Below are 15,057 nucleotides of genomic sequence, written 5' to 3' on the forward strand. Positions count from 1 at the left end.
TGGCTGGAAAGCTGCCTGGCCGAGAAGGACCTGGGAGTGTTGGTTGATAGGCAGCTGAATATGAGCCAGCAGTGTGCTCAGGTGGCCAAGAAGGCCAACAGCATCCTGGCCTGTATAAGAAGCAGTGTGGCCAGCAGGTCTAGGGAAGTGATTGTGCCCCTGTACTCGGCTCTGGTGAGGCCGCACCTTGAGTACTGTGGTCAGTTTTGGGCCCCTCGCTACAGGAAGGACATGGACGTGCTCGAGAGAGTCCAGAGAAGGGCGACCAAGCTGGTGAGGGGTCTGGAGAACAAGTCTTACGAGGAGCGGCTGAGGGAGCTGGGCTTGTTCAGCCTGGAGAAGAGGAGGCTCAGGGGCGACCTTATCGCTCTCTACAGTTACCTTAAAGGAGGCTGTAGAGAGGTGGGGGTTGGTCTGTTCTCCCACGTGCCTGGTGACAGGATGAGGGGGAATGGGCTAAAGTTGCGACAGGGGAGTTTTAGGTTGGATGTTAGGAAGTACTTCTTTACCGAAAGGGTTATTAAGCATTGGAACGGGCTGCCCAGGGAGGTGGTGGAGTCACCATCCCTGGAGGTCTTTAAAAGACATTTAGATGTAGAGCTTAGCGATATGGTTTAGTGGAGTACTTAGTGTTAGGTCGGAGGTTGGACTCGATGATCTTGAGGTCTCTTCCAACCTAGAAATCTGTGTCTGTGTCTATTGTCCTTTGCAGAAGCAAGGCTTTCCATTCAGAACTAAGCCTTGCCTTCATTTACCCTCACCATGGAGCTGGGAGAAGCTTCAGCCACCTAAATCTGAGAGAGACCACCAGCGGGTTCAGCCAGAGATCTGACCACCAGTTGGCTAGATGCCATTCAGTGTTATTGCCAGAACTGCTTGCATTTGTGGCTATTGGCAAACACTGAAGAACCTCAGCAACACCCAGTTATGCCTGGTGGAAACACCCATCTATTCTTTTTACAGATGGGGAAACTGAGGCTGCCTTTTTCCCTGGGTGATTATTATATACCACGTTTCCACTGAGGCCCTTGTCCTTGGCAGAGATGTATTGTAAGTCTTTTGTAACAGTAACTACATGGTCTACCATCCTGCTAGTGCCAGGAATAACAAATCACATTAAGGGAAAAGTAATTTTGCTTTCCATAATATCCATATCACAGCTTGAGATGGGACCCAGGAGTCCCAAATACCAGTTGAAAATGTGCAGACGGAAACTTTGGCGAAGCTCTTGCATATCCTCTTGGGTCCACTCTTCCATAACTGAATCAGGAGTGATTTCCACTCTCTCCCAAAACAAGATGCAGAGCCTGTCAATGGAAACCAGTTAGCAGCATGCTCAACATAAACAAAAGGAAGGGGTTTGTTTGTAACACAATGCATGATTAAGCTGCAGAACATCTTGCTGCGGGATGTGCCGGATGCTCATAGTCTGCATGGGTTCAAATCCCAGTGAATAGTTACATCGAAGAAAGACACTTTGAGAGCTGTTGTATACAAAAATACCGCTTTAGACTCTGGAAGCCCCTAAACTGCAGAGCGCTGAAGCCTGGAGAATATCTGGGGAGATTAACAAAATTGCTTACCTTGTTCTCTTGCTCTTTCCTAGACATCTGCAGTTAGCCATGGTCAGAGGCAGCGCTCTGAGTCAGACACACCATCTCTTGTACAGCTGTTCTTCCACTTTGTGTGCAGGATCCACATCCAAGTCAAGGCCCAGAGTGCAGCCAAGCAATTAAACATGAGAAATCCTTCAAACTAAGTTTTTCAGATGTAACAGTGGAGAGTAACACACCTGTGGGATGAAGCTTCCTTCTTTGTGCAAGAGAATTATACTCCCACACCTGGGCTTATACTCATTTGCGCTTGTCCCCATCACACAGCTGTTCAGATTAGCTGTTATTCTCTCTAGCCCGGGTGTCTCAAAGCCTCTGTCTCCAGCAGTTGGAGACCGGCAGCTGTGCAATCATATCTGCTAACGTATGGGATATAAAGAATCTGTTAAGTAAAACTGAACCAGGGAGGGAGGAGGGGAAGAGATCAGCACAAAGAAATCACTCCTGCTAAGATGTGATTAGGGATGCCCCACAACACCCAGCTGCGAGGAACAGGTGAACTCAGCAAACATTTTAAAGCCTGCAGCAGAATTAGCCCCTTGTGGGTGTTGTTGGATGTAGAGAGGGGGAGTGAGAAGGGGGGAAATAGGCGCCCATGCGGGTGGAAGGAAGATTGGGTTGCTATTGTTCAGAGTTAGGTAGAAGTAGGTTTTTATTGTTCCCAGTGTGGGTTGGGTTTTTGGTTGTTGTTGTTTTTTTTTTTTTCCCCATCCTAATTTTTGAAACACCTCCATTTTATAAGGTTCATGTATTTTCCAGCAAGGTACCACGGAGAAGATAATTAGCTAATTTACAATTAGCTACAACAGAATTCGTAATCGCTTCCCCTGTGGAAAGGGCTGTAATCATCATCACGGAGCTGTAGGACTGCTGTGAAAATGGCAGTAGGAGTGTGCAGCCCAGGCCCCAGGAAATGCCCTGCTTTCAGCCTATTGATCTGCCTGATTAGCACGGGGTGAGGGGAGCGGTGGGGCACTCCGGCTGTTTGAGCCTGCAGCCTGGAGTTCACAGCTGGACCTCAACCCAAACTTTGATAACATTCAGGGGCTCACAGCTCACCCCTCTGCTCTGTAGCTCCTTCTTTAGATACCGCGATTGTCTGAAATACCCTGTGTTTATAGCTCTTCTGTGGATTTGGCACATCCCTGACCCTAGTGTATGTCTCCCTGGTCCATCTCCCTCCCTGGTGCACACCCTTAGTGCCATGGTCTCTCCCATTTCTACCGATGGACTGGTCAGGAAATCAGGCAAGGAAGATCCACTCTGCCTCTTGCTTCCTCTGTGGTCGATGTGCCCCTCAGTCCCATGTACTGGCATTTTCTTCTTACCCACACCTGCACGGCAAACGTCTCTGGGCTGCTCCTTTGCTCATTCATGGTGCCAAGGAGATGAGCCTAAAGGCCTTCCCAGTGCCAGGGCCAAGGCTCTGCAGCTGGTCCCTCACTGTGTGTGCAAGCAGTGTTTGGGGAGGAGGGAAACAGTAGCAGGGACAAATAATTATTAGCTATACAAATAATGGAATTAATTAGCATCTGCTTTCTGAAATGAATCCATACAGCAACCTGGTCCTGATGCTTAGAAAGCCAAAGGCATTGAGTAATGTTAGAGAACTGCTCTGGTGAATACCATGCTCCGACAGAAGACGAGTGTTCCCATACAGAAATACACAAATGTGAGGTTTGCTCTTGCATGGAGAAGCACATGCACCATCCATCTGTGATGCCCTAGCGATGAACTCACAATAAAATAGGGACGCTCGTAGGTTTTAGAATGAGAGGTTTGATGGTTCGAAGGGACCGTAGTGATCTTCTGGTTCGCCCTCCTTATTAGCCTGGGCCACGAAGGTGGTGGATCTGTCCCTCTTTATTTCCAAGGCCTTGGATGTGATGTTCTAGATGGTAAAGCCGGCTTATGCTTTCCTGATACAGGGATTCAACCTCTTTGTTTTGCATGAGGAATATGAGAACACAAGTGTATTTATATATTCTTATCTAAATGTACCCCCACGCGCACACATACATTAGCGAGAGCTATCTGGATAAACATAAACCTGTGTCATGTCTCTCTGAGAGTGACCCTAATTTTCCCCCAGTCCCTCCACAATTGCTGTGATTCTTGCTCTTGTCCTTTTGCTCCGCAGAGGGTCAAACATCCTGCATCTCATTGTCCCTTCTGTCTCTTTAATTAGTGCCTGTCCTCCCCCTTCTCCCCCTCGCTCCCGTGTCCCCCCTTCCCATCTCCTCCCGGCACTTGGTTTGCAGTGCTCTATTATTTCACCTTTCACGCGTGCCGTCTCCTTCGCCTGGGCCTGTCTGACACCTCTGCCTTACGCTTATCATAAAAACATAACATTTAAATACAAATAGAACAGGGAATAATTTAACCCCTATTTGCACTGGAGAAGGTGCCGAGGCTTTGTATAAACACGGCTGGGGAGATTTATAGAGAGTGTATATTTATCTGACAAGTTACATTTCTTCACCACTGCACCTTGCAGCCAGTTTGTCCTGATTTGAGCAAGCCACTGTGGCTGGCAGAGTGGCCAGGAAAAGGCATAGTCTAGTTTTGGGGGAATATTGGAAATGTCACCAAGGGGACACCTCTGAAATCCTGCAACTGCTGAAGTCTTTCTCTCCCTTTCCTCCCTGGGAGGAACATGGGGTGCTGGATCCTCTGGTCACTGTGGGTTTTTTATGGCAAAAAGGGGCAGACTTGAGATGAATTCAGTTTCCAACATTATGGGAGTGCCTCAGGTCACTCATGGTGAGGGTCTCTTTCGCTCTTCTGGGCAAGACAGCACAGAGAAATAACCATCCATGGTTATTTCCTTTGGCCAACTAAGCATGATGGACTCAGGTTGTTGGGAAAGACTGATAATGGGGTTAACACCAATGAAAGAAAACAAATATGTAGGGAGAAGAGGCTTACATGAACACCCCACTGAGCCTCCAGACTGCTGCTGGAAAGGGCTGCCCCTAGAGAGAGGCTAGCTAGATTTCTTCCATGACACTTTTTGTCTGGGACCCTGGCAGAGTGGCACTCAGGGTGTGAGAGGCTCACAGGAGCACATTAAGGGGGTAAACTCATTAGCCAAGATTGGGACCATGATGAATTGGCCCAGCTGCTGGCCTCCTCCTTCTCTTTTCCCACCCTGGCCATGCATGGGATGCTGTTAAAACGCGCTGCCGAGCGCCCTGGCAGGGCTGGGATGTGAAAGGTAAACGCAGTATTTTGTAAGAAGACCCTCTCCGAGAAAAAAAGCATGTTAAACTGACTCATTTTTTATCAGTCGAGTGTGTGATCATGTAGATTTCTGCGGTGGCAGATGTGACAAATGATTCCCCCGATGGCCCAAGGCACGTTTTTTCGGGAGGGAGAGAGGGCGCTGATCTGGAGATGGGGCTGGAGGTGGTGTCCGGGCGGTGCTGGACACTTCGGGGGACCCCTTTGGGCCACCTGCCCTGCAGCAGCTGGGCCAGCAGCCGCTGGGGAAGGTAGTCCTCGCCCTCATCGGAGCCTGTTCCTGGTGGTCTGATGGCCACCTTGTGGGCAGCTCACAAAGCACCGCTTCTCCTGACAGCCAGATCCAGGGACTGGCGTCACCCCTCCCAGTGTCCTGCAGATATACAGAAAAGGGGAGTAAAATAAAATAAAATATAAAATTAAGCGTTTCCTAACATACCTGGTTTAAGCTTTGCATAAACTAAACCAGACAAGGCAGTTTCAGGCCAGTTCCACACTAGAGAGTTTTGCTGACAGAGGAGGGATGTGATTTTTTTTAATGATACATATATATTAGCAAAAAGTCTGGTGAAAATAAAGTTGCAGAGCTATAGGAGTGCTTTTGCTGATGCAGCTTATTTCAAACAGGGGAAACTGTATAGCGTACAATATAATAGACACTTCCTCTGTGCGGGAAGTATTTACTAGACACAAACTCCCTCGGCAAACCCCTTGCCAGTGGTGTTCCCAGCTCACTCACACCCCTCTGCTCCCATTTTCCAGGACAGCTGTTCTCACTTCACAGGTGAGTTTTTCTCAGGTATCTGGACAACCCTTGCAGTTTGGACTCAGCTCTTTCTCCAAGGCTTTGTCTTTCCCTAGCCTAAAAGATACCGCACAGCACACATTCAGCTTCAGTTGACACTTTATACCTCACCTCTGAGAGTCTCTTTTGCACATCAGCTTAGCCATCAAGTAAAGTGATTTCTGCTGGGACCTACAAAGTGTTCCCTGAAAATGGTAGTTAGGTCATGCAGAAGAGATGTTTCTGAAGCTGAATTCCCACCTGGCTCCCCATCATTTGATTACTTGACTGAGAAATGTCATTGGTCCATCATAGGCCAAGGAAAGCCAAGGAGGTCCTTCAGGCCCTCAGGGATATGGTCTGTAGGGAGCATTTTGACTATTTAATTCATTCTTTGCCTTTACTGGATTGAAATTACTCAAATAATTTCTGAAAATACTGGGCAAAGCACTGACAAGTACGTTTTGGGGAAAAACATCTTGTGATTATACGGGTTCCCCTGATGTAGTTCCTTGGGGTTCACAGCCCATTCACTGAGCCTAATCACCAATGCCATTTTTACCTCCTGGATGAAGCCAGGAACGAAAACCATCCTGAAAACGAACCTTTACAATATCCAAAGCAGCTTAGCTTGAAGTGGGGACAACATACACAGGGCTAGTCAGGGCTTTGTGCATCATTAAAGCCTCAACTTTTTGTTGCCAGCAAATACAGGGCCTGGAGCATCTCCCCTATGAGGAGAGGCTGAGAGACCTGGGTCTGTTCAGCCTGAAGAAAAGAAGACTGAGAGGGGATCTCATCAATGTGTATAAATACCTGAGGTGTGGGAGACAGAGGGATTTGGCCAACCTCTTTTCAGTGGTTTGTGGAGACAGGACAAGAGATAATGGCCATAAGACAGAGCACAGGAAGTTCCGCACCAATATGAGAAATAACTTCTTCACAGTGAGGGTGATGGAGCACTGGAACAGGCTGCCCAGGGAGCTTGTGGAGTCTTCTTCTCTGGAGATATTCAAGGCTCGTCTGGACGCCTACCTGGGCAGGTTGCTCTAAGGAACCTGCTTTGGCAGGGGGGTTGGACCCGATGATCTTTCAAGGTCCCTTCCAACCCCTTCAATTCTGTGATTCTGTGATTCTGTGACCTCAAAGAATCTCTTTGCCTAATCAATGCCAACGTAAAGTAGGCATATTTCTTGCTTTTAACATGTCTATCAGAAGGTTATTCATGTTTTTTCTCTCCTATCAGAAAAGCACACATACCCTCCTCAACCTATTTTTCCTGCCATTTCAGCAGCCTAACTGAAAGCAACATAACTCCTTGTTTTCTGTGGTCAGTGCACTCTTGGTTCACGTGGATAACTCCAATGCAGGACTGAAAGCTCCTAATATCCTCAGTAGATATCAACTGCATGAAAAATTATCCTCATACAAGGCTATAGAGTAATTCGCCAATTTGCAGGTGCATCTTGGAGAGGGGAATTTTGATCAAACACTGGTTGAAGCAGAACAGATTGTCTACACCAATGATTTCTCACTGAACGAAAGTGACATAAATCACCCAATTAGTCAGCCAGAAAAGATTTGTTGCAAACCAATGTTTTGTTCAGCTTTAGGTTAATATGTGCATTAAAAATAAATAAATAAATATTCGAAGTATTTATTTATTTATTTACATATATTTATTCAAATTGGTTACATCTGCTCTGTAAACTGCTCTGAAAAAAAAAATCTTGGTTCACCCATTTACATAGTGTTTAATGAATGATAAATAAGACATTTATGAATCATGTGCAAATGGCCTGTTTACATACAAGATGTAAACTGTGTAAATTTCCTCTCTTTTTTTTTTTCATTCATGGAGTAGTGGTAGTAGTCTCTAAATATAAACCTGATTTATAGGCATCCCTCAGAGCCTCCTGAGACCTTTTTACCAACTCAGTAGCCATTGGTTTGGTCTGTTTTCACAAACATTTTCTCAAGGTGTTTTGTTCTGGACTGAAGCTCTCCATACTTGGTATAAGTCCAAGTATAAATAGTCTTCTTCATTCAAAAAAAGGTATCTGTCAGCAGACCACATCCTGCTTTGACATGAAACAGCATCTTCTTGAGCAACCTCAGATATTAGCATTCATATAAGTTAACTTTATGTTTCAAGAAACAATATATGTTTCAAAAACTTTGGGTTTATTTCAAATTAACTTTATATATACACATATATATAAATGCATCCAAACTTGTAGGTATGTGTCTGTGAGTGGGTATGAACAACAAATCTCAATTTACTGGCTGTGGCTTCAGCTATATCCTGATTCAAAACAGCTTATGTTAAACATTTTTTTTCCTGCGACTTATTTAGTATTGCGAGGGCTACTAATTTATGTTGTTTTTCAGTTGGACTTTATTTATGTATGCTATCTTTATCCACATTTCACTTGGGTGGCAGTCTGAGCAATGTTGTCATTTCAGTTACTGCAAGCTGACTGCAAAAATTGATCAGAAAAAGCTGATTTGGAAGACTTCAATGCCTAGATTTTGAGAAGCAGTTAAAACATTTTAGATGTTTCTGGGGTTTGGGAGTTTTTTTCCTTCTTCTTTGAAATTGTCAAATTATTTTCAAGTACTCACTGAAAGTCAGATGTTATTAAGGTGTTTTGAGCAAGGCACCTGAAATGACTAGCAGCTTCTGAAATATGTCACCTCAATGAAATCACTGTTTCTTCTGCATGTGATACTGAGCTATCTTGGCTTTTGCATCCCTCCCGAAATATGGTAAGCATCTCTTTATTTTGTTCCAGAAGACAGAAAACTCTTTGTGGGCATGCTCAATAAGCAGCAGTCAGAAGATGACGTGCGCAGGCTATTCGAGGCATTTGGCAACATCGAGGAGTGCACAATCCTTCGAGGACCCGATGGCAACAGCAAAGGTAAGACAATGGCTTATGGCACACCGTGGCTTTAGCTCCAAGCTAGACCCAGTCTTGGTGTATATATTATTTCCTGGCACAACAAAGTCACTAAGTGGCTGCCAGGACAGCATCTCATACATTAGGAAGGGTCACATTTGCCAGGGGAGGCCATTTCTTTGCTGGTTGTTGTCTGCTTATGCATGAGAACAAAGAGCTGATTGCACCTAAAAACATCCCCCTCCACAACAAGCTGTGTCTGGCCACGTGCAAACTGCTGCCTATTGCTGTTTGCTTACAGGACAGACCCTCCCCTCTGAATGCAAACCTTTACATTTTCTGAAGGTCTGCTCTCCCCACCAGCCCTAGGAAAGTTGGGAGTTTCTTCCCCCACTGAGCAGACTCATTCTTTCCTTAAACAAAACCGTATTTTCTGTTTTACATCCTTACTCACCGGCTCCACCACGGCCTCTGCTTATTTCTCACCCACCAGCCCCAGGTCCTCCTCTTCTTTAGGTGGGTCTTGCATAGTTATGCACCAACCAGTGACCATTATTTCAAGGATACAGGATCCTATGTAAATTATTTCAAGGATAGAGGATACCTATGTAAATAGGAATTTGCTGCATGAAATGTGTCAATGCTTAATTGCAAAACTAGTTGTCTTACCTCCTTCTGCCACTTTTTGGCATCCCTCATTACCTGGATAGCATAAGAAAACCTTTTCTAGAGTCCAGGTAGAAGAATGAGACTTCTCTGTTGAACATAAGGGTCGTTTTTTTTTCCCCCCGTCACTTTCCAGACAAAGTAACTTCAATTTGAATAGGAGGCCCTCTTCTCTTGACAGTATAATGTGTCCATTAAATATTGATCTGCATATAATACATCATAAACTGTGCTGGAATGTGCAGTACCAGGGAAGAGACCAGTCTTGCTGATGCAGTTCATATCTCACTGGATATTTTGACATGTGACAACATCAGCCAGCATATTTTTGCAACAGGGAGGTGAAAAATCCAAATCACAGTGATACACTGAAGAAAGATACTGCTATTCTGTAAAATCACTGTTAGCCAAGAAAAATTTCACTCTGGCATTATAGGGCAGTATTTTGATGTACGTCAGCGAAGCTCAGCCTTCCTGATAAAAATGGCTGAAAATAAACTGTGGGCAACTTCCTTTGATTTTATGGCTACTTTAGTTTCATAACACCCAAAGGTTTGATTCACCGAGAAGAATTTCAACCATCATAAATGGCAGGCAGTTCAACATTCCCTTCAGTGAACGAATCAGTAAATTGGGGAAAAGCAAAAAAAAAAAAAAAAAAAAAATTCTATCTGCCTCCACCTGGAATTGTACAGAACAAAATCTATGACAAAGGAGCTAAACAGAGTAATAATAAAGGCAATAATGCCTGAGACCTGTAGGAAACAGATTCCAAAGGAGATCCAACCCCCAAACTTGTATTCATTCTTGCTCTCTCTCTTTTTTTCTTAAACAATTTCATTATAAATCTGAATCTGAGTGGCAGCTCCATATTGCTAACCAGTTTAATTATTAGTGCTAGCAGGCTGCAGTCTCAGGCTTGCATTTCAGTGAGATGTTCAGGATCAATACTGAGCCTTGACGGAGTTAATATTACCAGCTTCCATTTGCAGGTGCTATTTACTGAGAATGTGAAGCTCCCAATTTCCACACACACAGATACGTACACACACACAAAGCATTCAATCCCGCAGAAAACTTAAGGGTAGTGCCCTTATCTTAGGAGACAGTCAGGCGAGCCACAACTCCCACAAACTTATTCCCAGTCTGTAATGTTTTCCATCTGCTAGAAACCAACATGACACATACTGCTTGTGAGCTACTTATTTTGGGTAAAACCCATAAGGCATAAATTCCACCTAAATTGAGTTTTAGACAGATTAACTAAGTGCATAGACTTAATCCTAGCAAACCCATTACATGAAGCCTCACCAGGCATCATGTGATGAGTGAGCTTCCAAGATACCTCAATGAAAGCAATGCTGGGAGGAGGTAGGTCCCAGCTTCCCAGTGAATAACACCACAGCCCAGTCATTGCCAGAAAGGCATCTGAGCCTTTCCTGAAGTGGATGTCCGGATCCATGTCCTCCATGCAGGCTCCATCTCCTGCACGAGTCACCCAGGGTCAAACACAACAGTTACTGGAGCATGCAACTGGGTGGCAGGAGAGCTGGGGCCAGAACATTTTTCTGCCTTAAGGGAAGTGCAGAGTCTGTTTGTCCTGGAAGATATGAGAGAGGAATGAGCCTGCCTGTATCTCTCTGGGTGAAGCTCACCCATGTGCATCCACAAGTGCAGGAGTACTCAGGTGAGGAAGCCACAGTGAGATGCAATCCAGTTTAGTAATCCAGCAGGACCCACAGGATTGCAGCTGCCTGGACAGCTTCTTGGTGTTGTTTTGTTTGTTTTTAATTCAGCAGTTGTCTACTTCAGTAACTCAGAAAATAAAGATCTCCCACAACACCAGAAGTCCCTCAATAGGAGTCTAACACCCTCTGCAGTCATAACCTTAGGCTCTGACTCTGCACTCTCCTCCGTTCTTGCAGGAGAGCTGACAAGACAGTCAGAGCAGCCCTTCCAGTTCTATAATCCTGAAATAAGGAAAGAAAAAAACATATGAGCACATGTATCTCTCTGTTCAGCACAGGTTATATACCTCTCTGTGTGTCAAAATCCCTTCAAACTCCAGAGCTGCTCCTGTCATAGGGACACAGTTATTTTGAAGACTGGTATGACTCGTGTCCTTGGCTCATGAGATCCTGGAGATCACCTCAATTCTGGTGACAAGGGGCAGAAAGATTATGTACACATTTGGTGTTGTGTTCAGAAGCCATCCCACTGAACACACAAATAAAGGATCAAAATGTTAGGCTCTCTGCTACTGCCTTGCCACCATACACAGGTGAAAGCTGAGTTATCACTTTTCTTTCTACCTTAAAACCTAACGGAAGCAATGGAGGGGTCTCATTAGCATCTCAGGTATTAAACAAGATAAACTCCTCCTGCTCCCTTCATTCCCATCTTTATCCAGCTCTGTTCATCCATCAGGTTCCTCAGCACAGGGGTAAATTTCACCTGAGGAGACCTCAACATGACAGCAATGCTGAAGCCAAAAATCCTGCTCTAAATACAATGGGTGACTGAAGCTGGAAAGCTTTTGTATATTTGCTAATCAGCATCTTCTTTTTAGAGGCATAAAGTACAAAAGAATCTCTGCAAATAATTAAACACCCTAATTCTGGATTATCTCTGATTAATGAAGAGGAAGGTGCAGTATCTCAGGAGCCCCGGAATGCTGGGCTGCGATTATGTCATAATTGATCCGTATTGTTTCCAGCTGAAGTTTATCTATCTCATTTTCTCATGATTGTCTCCTCTCAGCTCCTTATAAATTAGATCCAACTATTAGCAACAATTGCTATGCTCTTCCTGAAACACAGTCTTAGCACAATGGTAAGGAGGAATGCAAAGTGAGGGGCTCCTAACTGCAAGCTACTTTTGCATGTGTGTGGTTTTTTTTAGAAGGGGCTACTATTGTTTTCTTTGATCCCACCTCTGCCAGCCTGTAGTGATGATTATAGGGACTTTTGCAGCTCATTCTTGTAGTTTGCAAGTGAGGTGTTTTAGCACTGCAGTTTCCACCATGCACTGTATGGGTCTGTGAAGGTGTGCTGACCTTCTGAAGATGCTACAAAGGGAATAAAGGACGGCTGCCCTATTGTTAGGGCTGGCATCCCTTGTGCAGTGATCTGCGCCCCTCCAGGGAAACAACTGGGGCTTTGCAAATTGATTAAAAGCTCAAAAGTCTTTAGTAGTAATAGAAGGGGATAGAAGCCAGAACTTCTCAGATCTCTTCCAATCTGTTCCAAAAACCGCCTTAGCATATGGAAATTACTCTTCTTCTCTCTGAGTCAGTTTGCTTGTAGCTAAGAGTGTTAGCAATACTTTCCCCCACTCTAGTGGTGCATGTGACCCTTTGAAGTGTTGATCATTTCTGCACTGTAGCACATATTCATAAATGCACCTCTGTGACCTAAAACCTTATGTAAGAGTTCAGGCAGTGTGAAATTCCTCGCGTGGTAGTGCAGGCCAGAGGAGCACTGCCTGCATGTCTCTGATGTCCGCAGGAAAGCACCCATAGAGGCACTGGCTCTGCAAATTGTGATATAATAGTCACTGTAAAAGACTGATTCAGATTTCAGTGGTAGCAAGATGGCAGTCGTCATATGTAGATCTGTCCCGCCCTTACTTTTTTTTATATTAGAAGGTATTTGGTGCTTTGTCAGACCAAAGCTGTTTGGAGCCTGGACAAGCATTGAGAAGTCTGTGTAATGGAGCTGTACCAGGCAGTGATACGAGACAAGTTCCTTGTGTGTTTGGAGCAGGCAGAATGCCTCTCTACAGCTGGCCTGTGGTTGCTTGTAACAAGCACATGCAGCTTTCTGTTGACTTTCACACAACTCCTCACTCTTTCTTATAACACCAGAAGGAGGAGCATTCAGCATTATGTCTAATACAAATAAAAGGAAAATCATCTTCACGCGATAAATTATAAAATTGCACGGCGCTGGCATGGGAAGCTATGGAGGTCAGAAGATAAGTGGATTCAAAAAGTACTTGCCAAGTTTGGGTCCACCAGTGCCCACTGCAGGTAGCATAGGACTTTGTGATGCAGATGTGTTTAATGGCTGGGCTTTGGGAAGGAATAACTGGTTTGCTATGCTTTCTCCGCTAGTTTCTTTATTGCCAGTTCTGAGGACAGGACGCTTAGCTAGATGGACTGTTGTTGGTACCCCTGCAGCCTTTCTAATGTTCTTTTTCCTCTTCTAGGGTGTGCATTTGTGAAATACTCTTCCCATGCGGAGGCCCAAGCGGCTATCAATGCCTTGCATGGCAGCCAGACAATGCCGGTGAGTAGCTCTGTAACATGGCACATGAAGATCAGTCCTGACTTTGCTGCTGTGTGGCCTGATGGAGGAGGAGGGGTTATTTATCTATGCTTTGCTACTCATCTTCTGGGAAGGATGGCTTAGGCATGTGGGACCTCGGGGGTGTTTAACTCATCAGAGGAAAGGCCAGGATGACACTGTCAGTTCATCACACCTGCACAGAACTCCAAGGGGTGATGTGTTCCATCAAAAGCAGTTCTGATGCACTGAAAAAAAGACATGGTTCACAGAGGCCAAAAACATTGGGTCAAATTCACCATGAGCTTAAACATTTGAGTTTCAGAGGGACGAATCAAGCACAAACTTATGTCTAAAGGCTTTTGTTTTCCCTCTCCAAAGAGTCCTTTCTTCTATATGAAGGATAAAGAACTTTTTGCCAAAATTGAGCAGAAAGCAGCATGCTCACATGATAGCACTAGAAGACACAGACACATTACACCGTGATGTGCACTCTCACTGCCTTTCTGCTGCTAAAGTGCCTACATGGGCATAAATGTGGTCCCTTACATCCAGCTTTTGAAAGACCGTCAGACACTACTGAATCTTCCAGGAAATGTTTGAGGTATCGTTCTGCTTGGACTAATACAACGTTTCCAAGCTGATAGTTCAGGGAAGTGGAAATTAAAATCAAAATGTGTTTTCTATGCAAAACGATACTTGTACACCACCATGCAGACCTGGAGGAATGTAAGACGTTCCATTATCAGCACAGAAAGGCAATCTGGTCCAATATGTTTTGGTTTATTATAATAGTATTTTATTACTAATTATTCACAGTGTAAATAAGGAAAGGCTAAGAAGCATGCTGAAGACTTGTAAGGGACACAGGGAATCTCAATATTCAATATTTAAGATTGTAAAACCTCCCTGTTAATAAGAACCTCTGGTCTCAATTCACAAGTTTATCCAAATAATTTTAAAATGGGCCTGGCGGATTGGCTCTAGGTCTGTGTAGGGGTGAAAGTGGAAAGTTTGTCACTGGAAGAGGTTTCTGGTAGTAGCAAATAATCAAGATCTTGTTTTCTAGAACTCAAGATCGGACAAGTCAGATTAGGAAATGGTAAATGTTTACCAGTGAGGTTTTTAAAATGTGGGATCTCCGTTTTTTGAATTATTACAATCAAGACTGGGAGACTCTTCACAGGAGATTCCTTCTAACAGAACCACTTGCTGGGCTTGATGACACAACATCACACAGTGAAATATTGTGGACATCTTTCCTGAGCAAGGCTGAAGATGTATTTGAATGTCTTTAAAACTTTGACCCAAAGTGATAGTGTCTATAGACTGACACCAGGAATTGCAGTTCCACAGGGTGTGGTACTACTGAAAGGTGTAATAAAGTCAGTTGCAGACCCAAAAAGCTTAGAAACTTGGGTGACGTTGAGATGAAGACAGGGAAGAAAACAGACAAAACACAAGGAGTGTTGAAGATTTTATTTATTTAGAGAATTTGTTCATTTTATTTATTTAGAGAGTTATTTATTTTATTTATGTAGAGAGTTTCAACACTCTTTATA

General features: G+C 44.3%; 1 protein-coding gene across 16 annotated transcripts in view; it reads left to right on the forward strand.

Moving 5' to 3' along the window:
* The window catches only part of CELF4 (CUGBP Elav-like family member 4), a 696,179-nt gene that overhangs the window by 583,869 nt on the left and 97,253 nt on the right, over positions 1-15,057 (forward strand). For 11 of the 16 annotated variants that reach the window (XR_005815347.1, XM_040541436.1, XM_040541437.1 and 8 more), the window contains 2 exons: positions 8,436-8,564; positions 13,419-13,498. Coding sequence is in view for 15 of the 16 variants with exons in the window: in XM_040541436.1 (XP_040397370.1) it covers positions 8,436-8,564; positions 13,419-13,498 (209 nt within the window). In the remaining variant the exon portion in view is untranslated. The remainder of the gene's footprint in view (positions 1-8,435; positions 8,565-13,418; positions 13,499-15,057) is intronic. The other 5 variants (XM_040541438.1, XM_040541443.1, XM_040541448.1 and 2 more) reach the window with 1 other exon arrangement.

This window comes from Cygnus olor, chromosome Z (genome assembly GCF_009769625.2).
Source record: "Cygnus olor isolate bCygOlo1 chromosome Z, bCygOlo1.pri.v2, whole genome shotgun sequence".
NCBI lineage: Eukaryota > Metazoa > Chordata > Aves > Anseriformes > Anatidae > Cygnus > Cygnus olor.